Source organism: Oryzias latipes, chromosome 2 (genome assembly GCF_002234675.1).
Source record: "Oryzias latipes chromosome 2, ASM223467v1".
Taxonomy (NCBI): domain Eukaryota; kingdom Metazoa; phylum Chordata; class Actinopteri; order Beloniformes; family Adrianichthyidae; genus Oryzias; species Oryzias latipes.
Window position 1 is genome coordinate 7,492,340 of NC_019860.2, and position 21,977 is coordinate 7,514,316.

The following is a 21,977-nucleotide window of genomic DNA, read 5'->3' on the forward strand; positions in this document are numbered from 1 at the left end:
TGGAAGAAGCCCCAGTTCCAGCTGACAGAAGTCTGGTTCTGATCCATCAGATCTCACTAGCAACAGAACCAAACCTTCACGTGTTGCAGCAACAGTTTCCATGTTTGGGAGGATCTTCTGAAGAACAGCTCAGTTCCAGATCACATCATGATGTTTGATGTTTTCTTCATTCCAGGAAATCATCTCTGTCTCCTTTGATCTGTGCTGAGTCAGCACTTTTAGTTATTTTCCTTTAAACTTTAGTTCCATCATTTAGAATCAACGATTTATTAATACTTGATAATAAATAATACAGAGTAAATGTATTTCTCATCCAGCAGTGATTGTGGTGTTTATAAGTCTTTTATTTTGAAATTCTGCCAGGATGATCATCATGGTGGGATTTCTGAATCCAAAAGACACTGGAGCATCAAAGAATCCAACCCATCTCTGCCAACATGAGGCTCTTACTTTGAAAAGTCTCAGACTTCCTGACTGAGGAGCTGCAGACTTTCTCCTGCAGAGCAGCAGCTGACATCAGCATCGTCATGGGAACACAGTCTGCTGCTGCTTCTGGAAACGTCTTCAAGGCTGTGGTGGGACTTGTTGGTCTGGAGGACAGATTCTCTGAGCAAATGCTGCTTCAGCTTCAAGCTTCAGCTCTTCTCTTCTGGCTGAGCTTAGAAGAAATGGAAACCTCCTTTGTTCTGACTGTTTGCTCCAAATCCCAGATTCAGGAATTCCTCCAAGAAGTTCAGCTCAATAATAATAATAATAATAATAATGATAATAATAAATAATGGATTAGATTTATCTGCACTTTTTCTTGGTGCATAAAAAGCACTTACATTGTGTCCATTCTTCATTCACTCCTCATGTATACTTGGTGATGGTAACTACTGATGTGGCCTCAGCTGCCCTGGGGGAGACTGACAGAGGCGTGGCTGTCAGTTTGTGCCTACGGCCCCTCTGACTATCACCGAGACATTCATTATTGGGTTTCATCTCTGCCATTAATTGAACGAGCGTAAAGACAACTGAGCTGGTATATTCAGGAACTGAGTAAGCAAACCTTACAACCGCGCAGACGCAATTCTGACTGAGCGACCCCGTATTTTACAACTGCAGTTGTATTTTACAATTGCAGCCTGCATGCAGGCTGCAATTGTAACTCACTTCCCCTTTGCGCGCTCACCTGGATTTGCGCGCAGTGTTAAGGGGGCGTTTTTGTCACTTGGGGTCAGCAACCTTTCTGGTTGATCTGATTGGCGGAAATTTGCATGTCAAACGGTAACAAATGCAGTGATTTTACATGAGAAAACCTACAGCACAAAAAAAACCTGCTGAACTTTCTTACCTTGGTTTTGGGTCGTTGGTTAACGTTTTAATCCACGTTACATCCGCTTTTTTTTTTATGAAAGCCCTATAACACAAGTTTGGCGATCAAGTTTGACACAAGGGGCGAAATTTCTAACTGTGATGGTCAAATAACCACACCACACACTGACCTGCCAGACACACACACACAATTCAATCCATATTATTTCCCAAAAACACTCCTCTCCTTACAATACAACAGCACTGGAATAAACGGGGCAGTTTCAGTTATGGATGGATCAGCACCAAAAATCCATCAAAGCCCTCGTCTGAAACGAACAGCTGGGCTAAATTCCTATAAAATACGCCAGCTTCCCTTTCCTCATCGTCAGAGTCTGTCTCTTTGCCGTGCGGCTCCAAAGAACAGTGAAAGCAGACGAGTCAGCCCAAGCTTTAGTCCTACAGACCAATAGTGTGGCGTAACTCGCCCGTTGCTGCGTCCCAGTAAAAGGAGAAGAGGATGTACAGCTTTTCATTGTCATCTCTGTTGGAAGTTGCTGCGCTCAGCCTCCAGTCGATCTTCCAACTCAGGCAACCTCGCCTTTTTTCCGCGGAAACTCAGCTGCTGCTGCGTCTTCTTGTCTTGTCGGAGTTTGTTTTCCAGCTTCCTCACTTGCGAACCATGGACTCAGTAGTTTAAATTCTCTGGCAGCTGCAGTTCGGTTAAGTCAGGAAGACTTCTGCAGCCTTCAGCATTGTTTCATAAGTTCACCATCTGAGAATGGTTTGGATAATTGTTCCAACTTGTTTGCAAAAAGGTGTGTGTCACTGCTCCATCACTGACGTCATAGCTGCAGTAAATGCAGGTTGTTGTTTTGGCAGTCCAGCTAATAGTTGGTAAATCTTCTCTTTTCTTAACTGCAAATGGTGAAACTTTTCTTTATGTTGAGTCTCTTAGTGGTGCTGAATGTTAGATTCTTTGAGCACTGTGACCTGTTGATGACATACTAAGCATGCAGGTTTTGCATTCAGCTCTTTGAACAAAAGAAAATCATTTTTTCCTGGAAAGCTCAGCACTTCACTTCTTTACTTTTTCTTTTTGAAAACATTTTGGTCATTAGTGTGTCACTACTGATCATTCTTCTAGCAACATAACAGACATCTTACCCAGATGCAGAGCTGTTAGTTTTCGCTTTTGGCACCTGCAGAGAAATGCTGTTTCAGCCGTTTCGCTTTTCCTTTGCTCCCCTAGTGGTGGAATTGCGCATTTCGGTTATTTCTTTAAAAAAACATAACTCGCTCCAGGAATGGACTTGACGCATGCTTATTTTTTTTAAAAACCTTTTAATTTTTACTCTTTATGACTGGGCCAGATTGAACCACCTGTGTTTGACACTCGTCTATTTCTATTGCTCTTCTCACATCTTCTCTTCAGAACATCTTTGTCTTTGATCCTTCAACTAATTTCCGTATTTCCACGACCATAGGGCCCACCTGGTTATAGGGCGCAGTCTTAGTTGTGGGGGATTTTTTTGGTATTTGACACATACAAAAGGTGTACTGGGTAGCGAAGTAAGAGCAGAAGGGGAAAAGCTTTTCATTGTAATCTGCTGGAAGTTGCTGCGGATTTATGTTGCAGACTAGGTTGGACCATCTTTCATCGTGATGGGTGACTGACATCACGATGGGGAGACACCATCGTGATACCACGCTCCCGCCACGCTGCGAGTTACATGTGCAAAATAACTTGATCGGATCAATGGTCGGATTTGAATCCAACCATGAAGATGGGCCCAGAAAAACGTTTTCAGTTTATAAAAAAAACGTTCACATGGATCAGACTTTTGGTTAGAATAAATCATTCGCACATGCGCAGTAGTATACCGGAAAAGAACATTATTTCCGCCCAGCGGCTACATACATAGATGCGTCAGCTCCGTAAAGAAGAGATTATCTCCTAAATGTGCTTTTATTAATGTTACGGTTATTATGAAGCGCCTGTTCGCTCATCATTTTAATTTATATCCGTGTGGTCAGCACTTTTTCTGTTGAAGAACGGAGCCGGAAAGTATCCCGTGTTAACTTATTAGCAGTATGCTAACACGGGCTAACAACATTAGCTTGGGTGAACATAAATCCATGTGGGATAGGCTGCATCTTGGTTGCATGTAAATATGTGGGAATAACATCAGCCTTTATTTTGTCGGGACACGACAAAACACAAAAATCGAGGTAATTGTTTGAATGGTTTCTAAGGACTGAGGGATATTTCTGCCACACACCGCCCCAGCCGCTTTATGACCCGACGGTCCGACCGAGCTCCGCCCGGGACACACACTTTTACCGGGACACCCGGTTTGAGTTCGGTAGCTCGTTCACGTAGAGCTGCGTGACGGATCACAGTCCTTAGTCTCCCACACGTAACAAAGCATCTTCCCCTCAAACTCAAAGTTATGAGTCCGTCTGCTCTGCTCAGATGCGGTCGCTCGCTCCACCGGTCCACCTGACTGACTAATTAAGTGCAGGAGCAGAGTACTTCGTTTTCTATTTTGTTTGTTTTTGTTTTGTTAAAGTCACTTCCCTCAGTTTATACTGGATCATCGCGGATGATTCATTAGTTGGGAAATAAAATAAAGTAATAAAGTAAAATAACGAATAATAATTATATAATAACAAAAATCTCCCCCCCCCCCCCCCCCCGACGATACCATCGTCCATCCCGACGACTGCAAACATTATCAACTGCCAATTTAGGGGACATCGCCCAACCCTAATGCAGACGCCAGCTTTGCATTGGATAATGAAAATTCCGTTAGCCACAATAAATGCATCTAAATAAACTGAATAAACAAAACAATAAACAAATCTTACTATACAGCTACAGTCAGCAAAAAAACATTGAAAATAACCACATACATTTTGATTACTATTTATTTTCATCATTTCACTCATTAAAAAATCTGATTATTTGAAGACAAAATCCACCCTCTTCCCTCAAGAACAGTTTTTTTGTCACGTATATTATCGCGATTCTTTTCTGTCAAAAAGTATTTTTCTTTTGCCATCAAGGCCATTGCTGAGAGGCAAGTCTGTCCAGTTATGTTTCTGCGTAGGTTTGAATTCGCTTTAGAGCTGAAAATGTCTGCTCGACAGACGCAGTGGCTCATCTTCCTCATAAGTAGGAATCTCCATCAAGTTTCAGTGTACTACTTCAGATCAAGCTGATCTTCATCCTGACTGAAGAAGAGCTCATCTGGTAATGGTTCTGGTAACCCTTGTTGTTCCTCTTTATAATGTGAAAGTTCTTGTTCCTCCTGCTCCTCTTTATATTCTGGAGGTACTGGTTCCTCCAGTTCCTCTTTATATTCTTGAGGTTCTGGTACCCCCTGTTGTTCCTCTTTATATTCTGGAGGTACTGGTTCCTCCTGCTCCTCTTTAAAATTTAAAGGTTCTGGGTCCTCCTGTTCCACTCTGACGTTCGTCTGCTGGTTGCAGAGATCCTCCTCTTCAGTCATCCAATGCTGGGGAAGGACTGGAAAAAGACAAGAAGAGGCATTTTTTTTATGTTTTTATGACTTTGTTTGTTGTTAAGCAGCAATAAAAATTTGAATCGTCTCAATCAGAATATACACAATTAAAATTTTTAATTTAAAGAATGTAATTCCTTAGTTTTTACACAAAATCCAGTAAACACTTTTAAAAAGATTACCCACCAACTGTGACTGCATACCTACAACACAACTTCCAAAATATCTGAGGAGTCCCTGAAGGACCATTGTTTGTAAAGTAAATGTACTTGTAACCCCTAAAAAAGTTCTTTTTTTCAGTTTTGTTTAATAAGTTGCTTCTGTTATCTTAAGCACAGCAGCTCAACACTGTGCGGAAAAAGGGTTAGGGTTAGGTCACAGGTTAGGATGGAGTTAAGGAGAACAAAGGCCAGGAAGGCAACAGGCCCTGACAGCATCACCTCCAGGCTCCTCAGGGAGTGTGCAGACCAGCTCTGTGTGGTGATGCTGTTCATATTTAATATGAGCCTCAGACTGGAGAAGGTACCAGTCCTCTGGAGGACTTCCTGCCTGGTTCCGGTTCCAAAGGTACCTCCTCCTACGGAACCGAACCACTTCAGACCTGTCGCCTTGACTTCCCAACTGATGAAGGCTATGGAGAGGATCATCCTCAGCCATCTCCGCACTCAGGTGAGCTCAGCACTGGACCAGTTTGGACAGTTTGCATATCGACCAGTTTGGACAGTTTGCATATCGACCAGGCATCGGGGTGGATGACGCCATCATCTACCTGCAGCATCGGGCCCTGTCTCACCTGGAGGCCCCTGGGAGCACTGTGAGAGTCATGTTTTTTGATTTCTCCAGTGCTTTCAACACAATTCAGCCATCACTGCTGAGGAGGAAGCTGGAGGTTGCAGGTGTGGACCAACATCTGGTTGCTTGGACCATCAACTACCTCACAGACAGACCACAGTTTGTGAGGCTGCGTGACTGTGTGTCTGATGTGGTGGTCTGCAGCACGGGGGCACCTCAAGGGACTGTGCTCTCCCCATTCCTGTTTACCCTGTACACATCAGACTTCACCTACGACTCCCACCACTGTCATCTGCAGAAGTTCTCAGATGACAGTGCCATTGTGGGCTGTGTATCAGGGGGGGACGAGCAGGAGTACAGGGGGGTCATCACTGACTTTGTTAGCTGGTGTGAAGTTAACCACCTGCTGCTTAACACCAGCAAGACAAAGGAGCTGATACTGGACTTCAGGAGGTCCTCACCATCACAGTCACCGGTGAACATCCAGGGTTCAGACATTGAGGTCGTGGACACATTTAAATATCTGGGTGTTCACCTGAACAACAGACTGGACTGGTCCAACAACACGGATGCTCTGTACAGGAGGGGCCAGAGTCGCCTTCACCTGCTGAGGAGACTGAGGTCCTTTGGCGTGTGCAGACAGCTGCTGAGGACCTTTTACGACACTGTGGTGGCCTCAGTGGTCCTTTATGGAGTTGTGTGCTGGGCGGGGGGCAGTGCAGGCAGAGACTTGAAGAGGCTTAACAAACTGGTTAGGAAGGCCGGCTCTGTCCTGGGCTGCACACTTGAGTCCATCGAGGAGGTGGCGGACAGGAGGATGTTAGCTAAGCTGACATCCATCATGGATACCCCCTCCCACCCCCTGCACAAAACTGTAGAGGCGCTGACCAGCTCCTTCAGCACAAGACTGTTGCACCCTCAGTGTAAGAAGGAGCGCTACCGCAGGTCATTCCTCCCCACAGCCATCAGACTGTACAACACCATGTCAAAGTGACACTCCACGGTCCCAGGGGTGTTTTTCTGTTTAGTCATTGATTCATTTACTTTTGTTGTAGTTGTTGTTTTTCAATTTTAAATTGTTTTTTTGTTCCTGAACAGTTGTTTGTTTTTGTTTTTGGTGTGAACTTCATTAGTTATTTCTGTATTTTGAAAAAATTTGTAATGTTTTTTTACAGTTTACATGTTTTGCAGACCGCATGTTTTTTACACTTCTGCAGCTGTATTTATTTAATATTTATTTCTTTATTTAATAAGAATCTCATTTTTGATAATTTTTCATAATAATTTTAGTAATATTTTTAATTATCTAATATAAATGTCATTTGTGATGTCCTTTATTGATGTTATATTATATAGATAATTTCTGAATGTCGTGTTGCTGCCACAGAAATGAAATTTCCCCATTGTGGGATTAATAAAGTCATCTATCTATCTATCTATCTAGCTGTGTCAGTCAATAACCTATAGTGTGAACCATCTGAAGATAAAGAGAAATTATTTTCCTAATCTTTTTAGGAAAATGAAATTGCACAAAATTAATTTATAAATAGTGCAAACAGGTCTTTAATTTCATCTAACTGTATACACACACATGAAAACACGCCAAGAACCAGTAGTTAAAAGCTGAACTGTAATAAAGCTGGTTTTTGGTTTATATTTTGAATTTTAATATTACAGAAGTACATAATCACTGTACAAACTTAGCTGTGATGTCACCCATACAAAAAGGCCATGTGAAATCAGGTCAAATCTGTCGCCGATTTTTCCACAGTAAAGGCCCGTACACACCGGGACGAATATTCGCCAGGCGTTATTCGTCAGCGTTTTTCGCCACGTTTTTTGTGTTCACACCCAGACGATGAGCCGAGCGAACATGCAATTTAATTCCCTGACATTAGATGGCGCTTAATGTAAAACAGAAATATTCCTGTACACAAGGTGGCGCTGCGCAACTTTACGATTCTTAAAGTCGCTTTTCACTCAGTAGAAGAAAGCAAGTATTTACGCGCTTGTCAGAATCATACAAAGAAAACATGAATATTTCAAGCACCAGTTGGAGCAACTGGTGCTTGAAATATTCATGTTCGGGGATATTTTAGAATGTCCGTCATTATTTCTTCGTGGTAGTGTAGACGCTACTTGGCGTCTATCTTCTTCGCTGGGATATGTGCTCAGAAAGGCAGTTTTGTGTTTGAGCGCCCCCAAGTTGTGTTTTACTGTAACTCCAGAAGCTCCAGACACGTGTGCAAAAGCGCCATTCTCATTGGTCGTATAGTTTTCGACGTGGCGCGTCAAACCAAAAAAACGAACCGGAGGCGTTTTTTAAAAAGTGACGCTTTAACGCGTGGCGTTTTTTCCCGTCGGTGTGCACACTCACATTGGTGCCCCTTGTTTAGTCACGAGGCGTTAAACGTTGGGGAATATCACGCGCAAAATTCGTCCCGGTGTGTAGGGCCTTAAGGGCGCCGCCAGCCTTTTGAGCCAGGCAACAGTGATTGGTCAGATGGCAAAATGTCAGTCACTGCAGTTTTGTTCGCCTCGGAGAGACCGGCATTTTTCATATTCGAAAAAATAAATAAATACATATATATATATATATATATATATATATGGCCTGCACAATATACCGCAAATTTATCGTTATCGCGACATCAAGCTGTGCAATATGCATACCGCAAAAGACGGCGAAAATCGCAATAAATGGTTACCTTGACCCTTGTGCTATCCTAGGCACTTTAACATTGGGAGTGGGGTCATCTAGACCCACTAGACAATGCTCTGAACCTTTTTTATTCAATGATTTGTGATCTTCACTGGTGTCCATGGATTACATGAAATCTTTCCACCTTTATCCACCTTTGTCATGGTAGGAAGAACACGTCAATGTAAGGGTGGGGTCATCTAAGATAGCACATGGGTTAAATGTGCTAAAACAAACTCATGGCAGCTTGAAATATTGAATAAATGAAATAAATCCCTTTATGCATTTAACCAATCGGAAGGACCCGTTTACGTTGTTGATCAATCTGATGAGCCCTTTTATGTTTGATGTTTGCCTCCTATCTCGACAAGGGTCATTTGGAGTATAGTTTTTATACTGTTGCAGTGAAATGGAAATGACGTTTTTGGTTGGTTTGATATTTGTTTATCTACCGCAAATTATATCGTTATCGCAATATTAATCACCAATATCGCATATCGCGAGTTTTCCTCATATCGTGCAGCCTTAATATATATATATATATATATATATATATATATATATATATATATATATATATATATATATATATATATATACACACACACACACACATGTGTTTGTGTGTGCACGCGCGTAAGTTGTCTGTGCTGTTGATGTCATGTGTAGATGTGTGCGTGTTGTCTTAAACATTAAACATTTCATTTATGACCCACGCTAATATTGTGTATGTTTGTATCTGAAGCAGTTGAATGTAAATAAAATATAACCCATTTACCTCCAGATGAATCTTCCTTGTCATTTGGTTTTTTCTTCTTCTTTGCTGGAGCATCTGGTAGAAAAAAAAAGAACACGTTTGTTGTTGTCAAATAATATTATGTATAATTACATTTAAGCTAATAGAATTACCAGTGTGATATATTTAAAAAATTTATTCTATTTTCCCACACATCTTAGACTATTTTCTGGTTTTAACTTGTATCTCAGCTGAATATTTTACCAAATTATTCAAATTTTAGGAATTTGCATACAGGCTGGCTGCTGGATGACTGATGAGGCTGCAGGTTGGATGGCTTGTGATGGTTGGATGGCTGGAGCAGTGGACAGTTGCTGGTTTGTCCAACCTCAATGGGGAAAATCAATTAAAAAATCTGAATGCGGTCGTCTTGGTATGCATAATATCATTGTTATATCTTAAAATATATTTGCTAATAGTAAATATATCACAATTTCAAATTAAAGTATTTTATTTTAGGTAGAGTGAAAAATTATAAATGTGTAATACTAATCTGCTTTTGTTGTTGCTTCTATTTTTATTTTCACTTTTATGTACGGCGACCTTTTGTTCCTAGAAAGGCGGCTTATAAATAAAATTCATTATATATTTTATAATTTGAATGCACAAATCCTAGGAACTTACTCAGCTGCACGATAAATGATATAAGTCAGATAGAAAGACTTACCGGTGATCACAAGCTCATATAATAATTTCATACGGTCCAGGCACTTCCCAGCCTGATCGGTTAACTGCCACCTGGGGTGAACGATGTGTGCATGCCATGTAGATGCCTTTCTTCCAGGTCTGGCAATAAACACCACAGCTCTGTGTCCCAAAGCATGTAACTTTTCCACCTAAAAAAAAAATTGTTACATCATCAGTAATAACTATGTGAAATACAATTGCAGATATAAAACACGTACCAAAACCGATGCCTCATCCAAAACATGTGTGGTGGTTTTGTTTTTCCTATGGTTTTGCAACCAACTCTCCTTCTTGGCTTTAAACCTTTCAAGTTTTTTGGCAAGCCTTTGTTTGCTTGGTTGAACCGTCTGGCATATTTTGCATGTCTTTGTTGCGACGGCAATCCTTACTCTGCAGCTGACACAATGTTTTGTGGTAGATCCTTGTGGCATCTTGACCTGTAAATATTAACATATATGTAAATAAAAATATTTTTAAAATACTTTTTAACAATGAAAGTGATGTGAAAAAACAAACAAAAAAAGAAACACATAGGTTCAACAATTTGCTAATTTGTTACAAACTTAGATTTCTGTTTTGGAGACAAACCACTGGATTTGCATTAATCTATAGAACAAAAAACATCTGAACAGGGGGGTATTCCAGGAAGCATGTTTGAACTACCCTGACTTTAAGCCTGAACTCTGGCTGAAGTCCGCCTGAACTTGCTTACTCTGGGTATGTCGGTTCCAAAAGACCGAATATGAGTTAGCGTAATTACGCTCAACTTGGTAATCCTGGGTTAATGCACGTGCACAGCAAGTTCATAAAGACATTCTCAATGGATCGCTGATTTCCGGAGTCACCATGGAAACGCGTGGTGAAAAAAAAGAGAAAGCGCTATACTTCAGTGAGACGGAGTCTGAGGTTTTAATGATGAAATCATACGTTTTAATGCGTATGAAGATTATACATCCATCAAAAAAGTAACACGGCTGCATCATCAGCAAAAGAAGGAGTTTCTTATTGGAGAAAAATAATACACAGCAGTAAGTAAGTAAACGCACAAGTTTCTATCTCATTTCTATTTTCATTGTGACGCATACAGTCCCTGACAAAAGCCTTGTCGCTTATCCATTTTGTATAAACAAAAGCATATAACCTCACTTTCAATGAATCCATTGGTTTTAGAAATGTCTCATATGAAAGATAAAACCCTCCCAAATTATGTTCAATATATTAAAATAAAATTGCTTCACTGAAGAACTACTGATCACTTAATGAACACAGAAAGGTCACATTTTGGCAAGACTCATTTGGTCAAAAAGCCACACTTAAACCCAAATCCGTCCAGACAGGCAAAGGGAATGGTATCCCACAATTCCTTGTGGTGCCGATCTAACAGCAGTACAAAAGTTACACCTACTTAATTGAATTAATTTGAATAAAAGTAAAATAACCTCAGTTAAGATTTATCTTAACTGAAGCAAATAATTAAGTTAGATCAAAGTAAAAAAGTTTCTCTTTCCAACATCCATATATGGTCTTATCAGCCTCTCATGGTGGAAAAAGTATTATCTGAGCTTCTTCATCCACTAAATCATCTTCAAATGGACACGCCATGCTGCTTCACCTCTCTGTAAACAAACTAACCGTCAACTAAACCTGCTCCAGACCAGGTTATGTTCAGAGCATGAGTTGCTATGGCAACTTGACATACCCTGAAACATACCTCCATTTCTGGGACCGAAAGCTGAGGTTATCAACTTCCTTAGCCTCAAACTTACCATGGTAGCTAGCATGACCTGCTTTCTGGAATACCCCCCCAAAAACTAAATGACATTCTGTTTCTATCTAAGGCGTTGAAATTGTAGCACAGCAGAAATTCCATCAATTGTGTATTAGTGACCCATTCCTTTGATCTCCTGGGTGTTTGTTTTAATTAACAATAATCCACAAATGACCTACTCTTACCTTTATTATTTCATATTTTATTTAAAATGTGTAGAGTTCATGCTTTATAGAATAAACTTAACCATATCTAATTTGATATGATAATATAATCCATTAAATATAAATTTTTGAACTATATTTAGTATTTCTGTTGAATTGACTTAATTAACCATGTTATCTCATTGGAAAGAGCTTAAAGAGAGCTTTCCAATGACATAAAGATCATCCACATAGCTCAAAGAATATGAAAGTTACGTCACTTGAAGTGCGCAAATTTTGTCCGATTTTTCTTCCCCAAATAAACAGCAAAGTTGTTTCTGTATTTCTGTTATTTCTGTGACCCAAAACAAGGACGAGATGGTTTATATAGTAATAACTTTATTATTCGTTGTCTGATTCAAGAAAGGGAGGAATCATTAGAAAGCTAGTGAAAAGAACTACAAGAAAACAAATAAATCTTCCGTCAAATTCTATTTTTATTTCCATATAATCAAATAATCATGACTTATAACTAGAATCGAGACAGTATTAAATGCTAAACAGATGTTTTGGGGCTCAGAAAATCTCATGCTTGACCTAAATCAAGTACAGTGTGGAGCACAGAATCTGGAATCAAGAGGAATAGATGATATATAAATATAAAATAAGAATAATCAAGTGGCAGATCCAATTTAAACAGAAATCAAACATGAAACACATAACGAATTAAGTAAATAATAAAATAGTGTTTACAGTCTGAAAAAAATATAAAAAAATAATGGGTAAAATACAACAAAACATTTGTTAAAGTTCTTGATTATTGTTCATTTTATGAAAAACAAATAGAGATACAACGTACAAAAAGCATTTACTCAGTTACATGTGCTCCTGTGTTAGTACACAATGCTAGCAGCCGATCGGCTAGCTAAAAGCGACCACGTGACCGTGAGGCTAACCTCAACCTCTCTGAAGGCCTTAGAACACTACTACACACTTCTCAGTAATCCGATGATCAAATAACATTTAATTGTTATTAAATTAAGTCTTAAAGGTAATTTCGAGTTGATTTTACATGATTATTATGGATAATAACTACGAAAGAGTGTTGTGAGCCCTTTTTTAAAATTTAAAATCATGGCGGCGCCAGCGGACATTGACACAACGCGGATTGCGAATCAAATAAGAAGGTATTTGCCTTTTAAGTTGTCATGAAATTTGCATCTAGGAGACAAAGAAAAGAAATTTAAAAATATGCTAGTAGCAAAATTAGATTAGAACCTAATCACGTTAATGTTTTTTAACTTCACAAATGTTTTTTTTTTTTAACCGAAGTTTTCCTCTGGAAATGTTCGGAAGTTATACTGCACGGATTAAAAAAAAAACAAAAAACAAGAGAAGCAGGTCAAAGACAAATATATCAACTATGTTTTTACCAGACTTACCAGACTTCAGGGAACGTTCCAAGAAAACAATTTTCGTTTTCCGGAGAGACTAAACGCTGCAGCCGCTCACCTCACGCAGGCAGATCGCTGTTGTGGAAGGAAATTTCCGCCGGAAACGCTGCGCCCGGGAACCTCCCTTAACAGGAAGTCTTTTCAATAATTTGTTTGAAATAAACTGCTAGTCTCACAATCACAACAATCCAGGTTGTCTTTCCGTTCAACACTTTTCACTCATTTACGACACTTTGGAAAATGCTGAGAGTTCCCACACGAACCACGTACCGTCCTTTCAGTCCAAAAACCTCACAAACGTCCCAACAAAACACCGCCGTCTTCTCAACACAAGCTAACGCTGCTAACCTGCTAACAAGCTGAAGCTGCCAGCGGCCCGTACTGTTTACTTCCGGGTCACGTGCAGAATCTTTATTTAAAAAGAAACGTAAAATCTGCGTAACTGGATCTCAAAATGGTTAAAAATGCGTATATTTGACAAAAGAAAAAGGTTTTAATTCAGGTAATAGAGCTTTAGTGACGTCATCACACTGTTTCTCATTCCAATGTTCAGATTTGACTACAAAACACATCAGAGACTAAATAAACGTGATCACATTCGTTTATTGTATTTCTAAACTAAAGTAATGAATAAATACATGTTTTTAGTGAACAAAGAAACAAAATTTCAATAAAGACATTTTAAATATCCTTAAAAAACTGTCTCTAAAGAGAATAATTATGAGAATAAATAAACATTAAACGGTAGTCAATAACAAAAGACAAGAAATAATTTTGAAATTCTTATTACAGTGAAAAGAAAATCAAGAAGTTTCCTTAATTTCAGTCAAATTAGATTAGCAAATTTATGAAGTATAAAACTGAGATGTAACACAATAAAAGAAAAGTGAAAAAAATAAAGATCTTTGGAATACAAACATTTTTCACATGACATTCTGCAAAGATTTTAATGCTGTTTCTTGTTTCTGTTTCTTCTTCCAAGATTTGTTCAATAAAAACTGGTTGGAATAGACTTTTTTTTATATCACAGATTTTTTCAACATGTACTACAGTGACACACTAAGTACCCACGTAATGTATTTTTCTTTGTGTTTTTGCTGTTGTTGTTTCCGTCGTTTCTGATTCCTACAAAGGTTGTAGGAGTATTTCCATTTTGATTTAATCTATTTCTGTTGTTAACGTTACAGATGATCTTCTGTTCGTTTACACTGCTGCACTGTACTGAATGTCACTTTTGCCTAAATGTCACTTTGCTGGTGCAAACAAAAGAATTTTCCCATCGTGGGATAAATAAAGTCTTATATCTGATCTGATCTTATCTTAAAATAAACAAGGAATCTTTTTATTTCTTTTTTGGTTTTCTGTCTTAATAGCTAGTTAAATATCGCATTATGTACAGTATAAATGTCTAACAGACTGAAAGATTTCTTCTTTTTTTCTTCTTGAAGGTTGTTGTTGTTTAACTCTTGGCTCCTCCCACCATGATTTCGATCAGCTTTCACTGATCCACATCGGTGGTTTGGCCTTTGCTCCAATTGATTTCTTAGTGTGAGGGTGAAGGCTGAAGATAAATGAGGGATTTGTTAGTGAAAGGTCAACTTTCTGTCTGGTTAGTCTTTCCAAAAAAAGCAGGAAGTTTCTGACTTCATGATCAAATGTTTGTCAAGAACTACTTTAGTGAATCTGGAGAATAAAGTTGATCTGTTGGGATTTTCTGCTGCTCTAGTCTGGACATTAAAATAAACATTTCATTTACATTACAAACATTTTCTATCTTACAATCTTTAGATGTTCTTCTTGTTCAAAGTCACGACTGAGGTCTTTCTTTCTCATGTATCTGGTATATTTTTCATTTTTAAACTGTGTTTAACACACCACTATCCTCATTTTTCAGGCAGAAATAAAGAAATCTGTGTTGTAGATCCTATTTTTATCACTAGAGAGCAGCAGAGCAGCTTCAGTCTTTGTCATTGTTGCAGTGTGAGCCTGAGGGATAGCGCCTCTCTTGTCTGAGAATCTTACAAGACAATCCTGTCTTCTGCAGGCACTCTGGCTTCCTCCCACAGTCCAAAAACGTGTTTCATATGTTCACTTGTTTCAGGTGAACATATGAAGACCAATTCATTGTTTTGTAAGTCTCAAGTCTTTTAAGTCAATTCAAAGCAGGTGAGTCTTAAGTAAAGACCAACAAGTCTCAAGTTGAGTCCAAGTCCAGTTGTAATGTTAGAAGTGACCAGTAGAGGGCACTGGTAAGTTAAGCATGAAGGGACTGGAGTTGAAAAGATCACGAAGAAGTGGTTGAGGAATGTCTGAAACTGGAATGTACGTTAGAGAGCAACGGAGGAATAAAAGTCTCAAGAGTTAAACCTACAGAGTGTCCTGCAGTTTATTTTATGTCTGTAAGACAAGAACAGACATTACATGGTGTCAGAAGTGCTCCTGCGTCGGGACAGAAGTCATGGCAAAGTTCAACTCGCCAAGTGAGTTCAAATTCGACAGCCCAGCAGAATGGCCGGAGTGGAGACAGCGTTTCTGCCGCTACCGGCTGGCGACCAAGCTGAATAAAGATGACGGCGAGATTCAAGTGAGTTCGCTGATCTACGGGATGGGCAGTGAAGCTGAAAAGATATTCGCCTCGTTTGAATTCGATGAGGAGGCTCATAAGAAGAACTTTGAAATCGTATTACAAAAGTTTGACGAATATTTCATTCCGAGACGCAATATTATCCACGAGCGAGCGTGTTTCTACCAACGGAATCAAAAACAGGGAGAAACGGCCAAAATGTACATCAGGACATTGTATGATCTCGCTGAGCACTGTGAGTTTGGTGACAAAAGAGACGAGCATATTCGGGACCGTCTGGTCGTTGGGATATCAGACAAAGAACTTCCAGAAGTTCCAGATTAAAGCGGATCTGACGTTGACTTACGTAATCGAGCGCGTACGTCAGGCGGAAGAGATAACGAGACAAGTGAATCTTCAAGCTAACCGACCAGAATCTCAGCTGGCTAAAGTCACAGCTGTCAGAAAGTCTGAGGGACAGCATAGAAGAAAAATGCAGCGGCATGAACCTAACAGTCACAGCACTCACACGAAGGAGGAGTGTGGGAGGTGCGGAAAACCACGCCATTCAGATCAAAGGCTTTGCCCTGCACTGAAAAGTAAATGCAACAAGTGTCAAAAGCATGGACATTGGGAACGTAAATGTCATTCTAAAGCAGTGAGAGAGGTCACAAATGATCTTCCAGAGCAGGCATATTTCCTGGGAGCCGTAAACGGGGAGGATAAAGATTGTGCATGGACTGTAACTTTACCCATAAAAAATGTGAAGGTGAACTTTAAAATTGACACGGGAGCGGATGCTACGGTTATTGATCAGGAGACTTTCAAAAAGATGAGCCCTACAACTGAACTGTTGGCTCCAGATACACAATTTGTAAGCCCTAGAGGTGAACTCAAATGCATGGGGAAGTTTCTAGGCGAAACCAGCTACAAAAGAAAAAACTATGCATTTAATGTGTACGTGATACAAGGAACAAGCTGCTTGTTGGGTCGCAGTGAAGCTGTAAAATTGGGCTTAGTGAAGAGGCTCGAGGAGGTCTCAGACGTGTTTGGAGCTGGAGGACTGCTTAAAACTGAACCAGTACAAATAGCCCTGCGTGAAGACGCCCAACCATATGCAGTGCATGCAGCCAGACGGATACCTCTGCCGCTGGTGCCACTGGTGAAAAAGGAACTTCAGCGCATGGAGACAGAAGGCATAATTGAAAAAGTCACACAGCCAACAGAATGGTGTGCTGCGATGGTGCCAGTTCTCAAACCCAATAAAAAGGAGGTTCGAATTTGTGCAGATCTCCGGAAACTGAATAAAGCGGTGAAGAGGGAGAAGTACATCATGCCCACCGTGGAGGAAATTCTGCCAAAACTCACAGGATCAAAAGTGTTCACATCACTGGATGCAGCAAGCGGATTTTACCAGATTCCCCTGCATAAAGAGAGTAAGATATTGACAACCTTCATTACTCCATTTGGGAGATACGCCTTCCGCCGTCTTCCATTCGGCATAACAAGCGCCCCAGAAATTTTTCAAAGGAAAATGACAGAGACTCTTGCCAACTTGGAAGGTGTAGAGATCTTTATGGATGATGTTTTGATCCATGCCGAGACGGAGGAGCAGCACGACCAACGACTGGCCAAGGTTTTGAAAGTCATAGAAGCAGCAGGCCTCAAGCTGAACAGAGCAAAGTGCAAGTTCAAGCAAAGAGAAGTTCGTTTTCTTGGCCACATAATTGATGAAGCTGGCGTCAGAGCAGACCCACAAAAAGTGACAGGTATAGAGAATTTTCCACAGCCACAAAATGTAACAGAACTTAAAAGGTTCTTGGGGATGGTTAATTATTTAGCCAAGTTCGTACCAGAACTGTCAACCGTGGCTCACCCATTGTATGAGCTACTGAAAGGACAAGTGGAGTGGACATGGGGACCTGCACAGTGTGAGGCGTTCCGAAAGGTGAAGACAGCGCTGACTACCTCTCCAATACTCACCTTCTACGATGCCAGCAAACCCACCCTTGTGTCAGCAGATGCTAGCAGCTATGGGCTAGGGGGCGTCCTCCTTCAGCAACATGGGGATCACTGGAAACCGGTAGCATACTGTTCCAGACGGCTCAGCGATGCAGAAAGAAGATACGCACAGATCGAAAAGGAGTGTTTGGCTAGCGTATGGGTGTGCGAACACTTTGACAAGTACTTGTATGGACTGGACTCTTTTAGGTTGGTTACAGATCATAAACCACTAGTACCTCTGATGAACAACAAAGACCTGGACTGTGTACCAGTTAGGTGCCAGAGGCTACTGATGAGATTTATGCGTTTTAATGCCATAGCAGAGTATGCCCCAGGCAAGACCTTAGCGGTAGCAGACGCACTCTCTAGGGGCCCTGAACAGCGTTATGGCGATGAGACCAGTCATGAGGATGTGGCAACACATATTGAGGTGGTCATGAGTCAGATCCCAGCCACAACGTACAGGATGACAGAGTTAAGACAACACACAGAAAATGACAGTCTGCTACAGGCAGTCATAGGATTCATCAGAAATGGGTGGCCTGAGTATGTTGACATGGTACCAGAGTCGATCAGGGAATTTTATCATGTCAGAGGAGAACTGTCAGAGGTTGATGGATTAGTCATCAGAGGCAGGCGCATTGTTGTTCCCACAGAAATGAGAGAGATTATATTGAGGAGAATACATGATGGACATCAAGGGCTGGTTAAATGCAGAGAAAGAGATAATCAGTCGGTGTGGTGGCCCAGAATGTCGGAGGAGATCGGGACAACTGTGCAACAGTGTGCATTCTGTAGGGAAAACAGAGGTTCGCAGAGAAAGGAGCCATTGATGCCTAGTGAGCTCCCATCAAGACCGTGGCAAAAGGTTGCCATAGATTTGTTAGAGTTTAGGAAGAAACATTATTTAGTGGTATCTGACTATTACTCCAGATATCTTGAAATACTGAACCTGCCCACAACTACCAGCCGTCAGGTTGTAGCTAAGCTGAAAGCCACATTTGCACGTTTCGGCATCCCGGAGGTGCTGATGAGTGATAAGGGACCCCAGCTAGTTTCCGCAGAAATGATAGAGTTTAGTTAGGAATATGACTTTGTTCATGTCACATCAAGCCCACATTACCCACAGAGTAATGGTCAGGCTGAGCGGGCAGTTCAAACAGCTAAAAGCATTTTGAAACAGGATGATCCACTTCTGGCCTTAATGTCGTACAGAGCCACACCTTCCTCCTCCACAGGTGTCAGTCCAGCAGAACTGATGATGGGCCGGAAAATAAGAACTACGCTACCCACCTTGCATGACAACCTGAAACCGGGATGGCCTACAGAGGAGAAGATCCGACAGGCAGATGCAGCTGCCAAGCAAAAGCAAGCTTACTACTACAATGGCAGAAATGGAGTAAGACTTTTACATCCACTGCAGCCGGGAGACTCAGTGCTCACCAAACTGGACGGACAGAAAGGATGGACAACGTCTGCCGTGGTTCACAGTTCTAGCTCCACTCCAAGGTCCTACGTCGTGGAAACAGATCAAGGAGAGCGCTACAGAAGAAACAGACGACACCTGCAGTTCATACCACCACCACCACCTAAACCTGTCAGTGAGTCCACCAACCAGCACACTCTAGAAGACACGCAGGAAGGGGAAAAGCAGCAAACTCTTCCAATTTCCCCCGGGACGGGTACCGTCACTCGCTCAGGCAGAGTGAGCAAAGCCCCAGTCAGACTAGATTGGTGATTTAGGACTTTAGTAGAGAAGATTAGTAATCTCTGAGAATGTATGCTCCCTTCGTTAATGTATTTCAGCAGCTGTTTCAATTTGTTCAGCCATTTTTGCTGTAGTTGTTTTTGAAAGAAAAGTTAAAGGAAGTATGTTAATTTTAGGTAATAAATTGAAGCCTAGAGTAAGAAAGAATGTTTAATTTCATGTAAGAGTAAGAAGCCTAGAATTTTTATAAGGCAATTGAGTATTATTAAAATAACTGTTTACACAAAGATGTCATAAGTTCCATTGAGAGTTTTCTAAAACGTTACTTGAAGGGGGAGATGTAATGTTAGAAGTGACCAGTAGAGGGCACTGGTAAGTTAAGCATGAAGGGACTGGAGTTGAAAAGATCACGAAGAAGTGGTTGAGGAATGTCTGAAACTGGAATGTACGTTAGAGAGCAACGGAGGAATAAAAGTCTCAAGAGTTAAACCTACAGAGTGTCCTGCAGTTTATTTTATGTCTGTAAGACAAGAACAGACATTACACCAGTGTTTATCAAAATTTCGAAAGCATATTAGGTAAATTACCTCTGAGTTCATGCAATCCCTACTTCAAAAATCCATAATGATTTCTTTTTTTTTTTACAAAAAGCCAGTTTATCAAATTTGTAATTGTGGTAACCCGGAGATGGAAGGGAACCAGGGTAAAGTCTGGATTTTAAAGATCCTCATTCACTACAGACCATGTGGAGTTAAGTTGGTGGCTGATGAGACACTGACTTTATGAAAATATTGTGGCAAGTGGGACATATCTGAGTACCTGCAGATTGACTCAACAACACCTGGGGACCTTAACACAAGAAACACTTCAAAAAGGCTCAGTTCTTACAATGTTGGAGTCTGAGACAGAATTCAAAGTGCATGTGAATTTTATTAAGTTCAGGTTAATAAGTGGTCAAAAGTGGTCATTTGAATGTAAACTACTTTGCTTCAGAGCACATCCACAGGCAGAAATGCGTTTCTCCTCTGCGGCACAGGGCGACACTGATAAACCTCATGGTGGAAGGCTCTGTAGCCCTCCGTTCCAGAGGGTTTCCCCTACAAAAAATTGATTTCAGACGTCAATATCCCTCCAAATGGAGCCGGAAAGGTAGGGAAAGAATTTGGATTCGGCCTGACACTTTTTAAAAGGCTGGAAACACTTTTCTTCCCAGTTGCTGATTCATAAAAAATCTTATTTAAACCTAGCTGGTGTAAAAGGTGTTTGATATTTTCATGTGCAGAAAACTTTCTCTAACCACATCTACAAAATTTTCCAAGATAGCTTTTATAATTCACTTTTGATCATGAACTAAGCTTTCTGATTTTCTATTCCTTACCTGCAGCCCATTCATCTTCACCAAACCACGTCTGGGTGACCCCTGTGTCTCAGACGAAATCACAAAAAATGAATTTAAACATTCATTATCCATTGGATCCATTTATGATTTATTTTGTAAATGGTAAAATGAAAAAATGATCCATTACTCTACTCGTTTTTTGATAGTACTTTAGAAATGGATAGTTAAATAAATCTGTAGATTTTGTTGTTGTCGCTTTTAATTTGAAAAACGTTCAAACAAATGATAGAGGTTGAAAGTCCTTGAATGTACCTACAATGTTTTTATTCCGCTTTCATTTCAATGTTTCATTTCATTCTTTCTGACAGCACAGCATCTCTTCTTACACATACACCGAAGTAAAAACAAACTACACCGCTCATTACAGCAATGTCCATCTAAATCTTTCAACCAATTTACCTTCAGGATATTGACCAAAGCTCCACATCCTTAACCCTTGTGCTATCTTAGATGACCCCACCCTTACATTGACATGTTCCCCCTACCATGACAAAGGTGGATAAAGGTGGAAAGATTACATGTAATCCATGGACACCAGTGAAGATCACAAATCATTGAAGGAAAAAAGGTTCAGCGCACTGTCTAGTTGGTCTAGATGACCCAACTTCCATGTTAAAGTGCCTAGGATAGCACAAGGGTTACAGTCTCACATGTACTTTATGAGCCCGCTTACAATTACTGAAAAAAAATTGATTGGCTGGGATTGCAGAGCAAAACTGAATAGAAAGCAAGTGATTGACATTTCCAAAACACAGCACACAAATAAGCATTTTTATAAAGTACTGGTACCGACTTGGAACTGAGTTTTGGTATCCATCCCTATGTGAGGGTTTTTGGGGTTTGGACAATTGTTTGTGTTTTTGTAACATTGAGATCGGGCAAGGGATTGTTCCTGGGACACATAGGTTTTTATCCAAGTATTATTTTTTCATAAATCTCAAAACTATCTCTACCTTTACACAAACCATTTCCAAACTCTCACTGACCATTTTGAATGGATTCACATTGCTCCCAAAGCTTGCAGCTCAATCTGAAACGGCTTCATGAATCCGACATGTGGTTCAGTCAGGCAGCAAAGTTACGAACGTCATCCTTTTCAGCTCCGTCCCTAAACAAAGGAAGGATAGATATGCACTGCG

General features: G+C 40.4%; 1 protein-coding gene across 3 annotated transcripts in view; it reads right to left on the reverse strand.

Annotated features, from left to right (window-relative positions):
- Positions 1-4,209: 4,209 nt before the first annotated feature.
- The window catches only part of LOC110014374 (gastrula zinc finger protein XlCGF57.1), a 526,943-nt gene continuing 509,175 nt past the window's right edge, over positions 4,210-21,977 (reverse strand). The window contains exons 1-6 of one of the 3 annotated variants that reach the window (XM_023962549.1): positions 13,153-13,512; positions 10,018-10,236; positions 9,780-9,948; positions 9,348-9,440; positions 9,095-9,148; positions 4,210-4,828 (exon numbers count right to left, since the gene is read on the reverse strand). In XM_023962549.1, the coding sequence (XP_023818317.1) occupies positions 4,503-4,828; positions 9,095-9,148; positions 9,348-9,440; positions 9,780-9,948; positions 10,018-10,230 (855 nt within the window). In that variant the 5' untranslated portion in view covers positions 10,231-10,236; positions 13,153-13,512 and the 3' untranslated portion in view covers positions 4,210-4,502. Of the gene's footprint in view, positions 4,829-9,094; positions 9,149-9,347; positions 9,441-9,779; positions 9,949-10,017; positions 10,237-13,152; positions 13,513-21,977 lie in introns of those variants that run through there. The other 2 variants (XM_023962550.1, XM_023962553.1) reach the window with 2 other exon arrangements.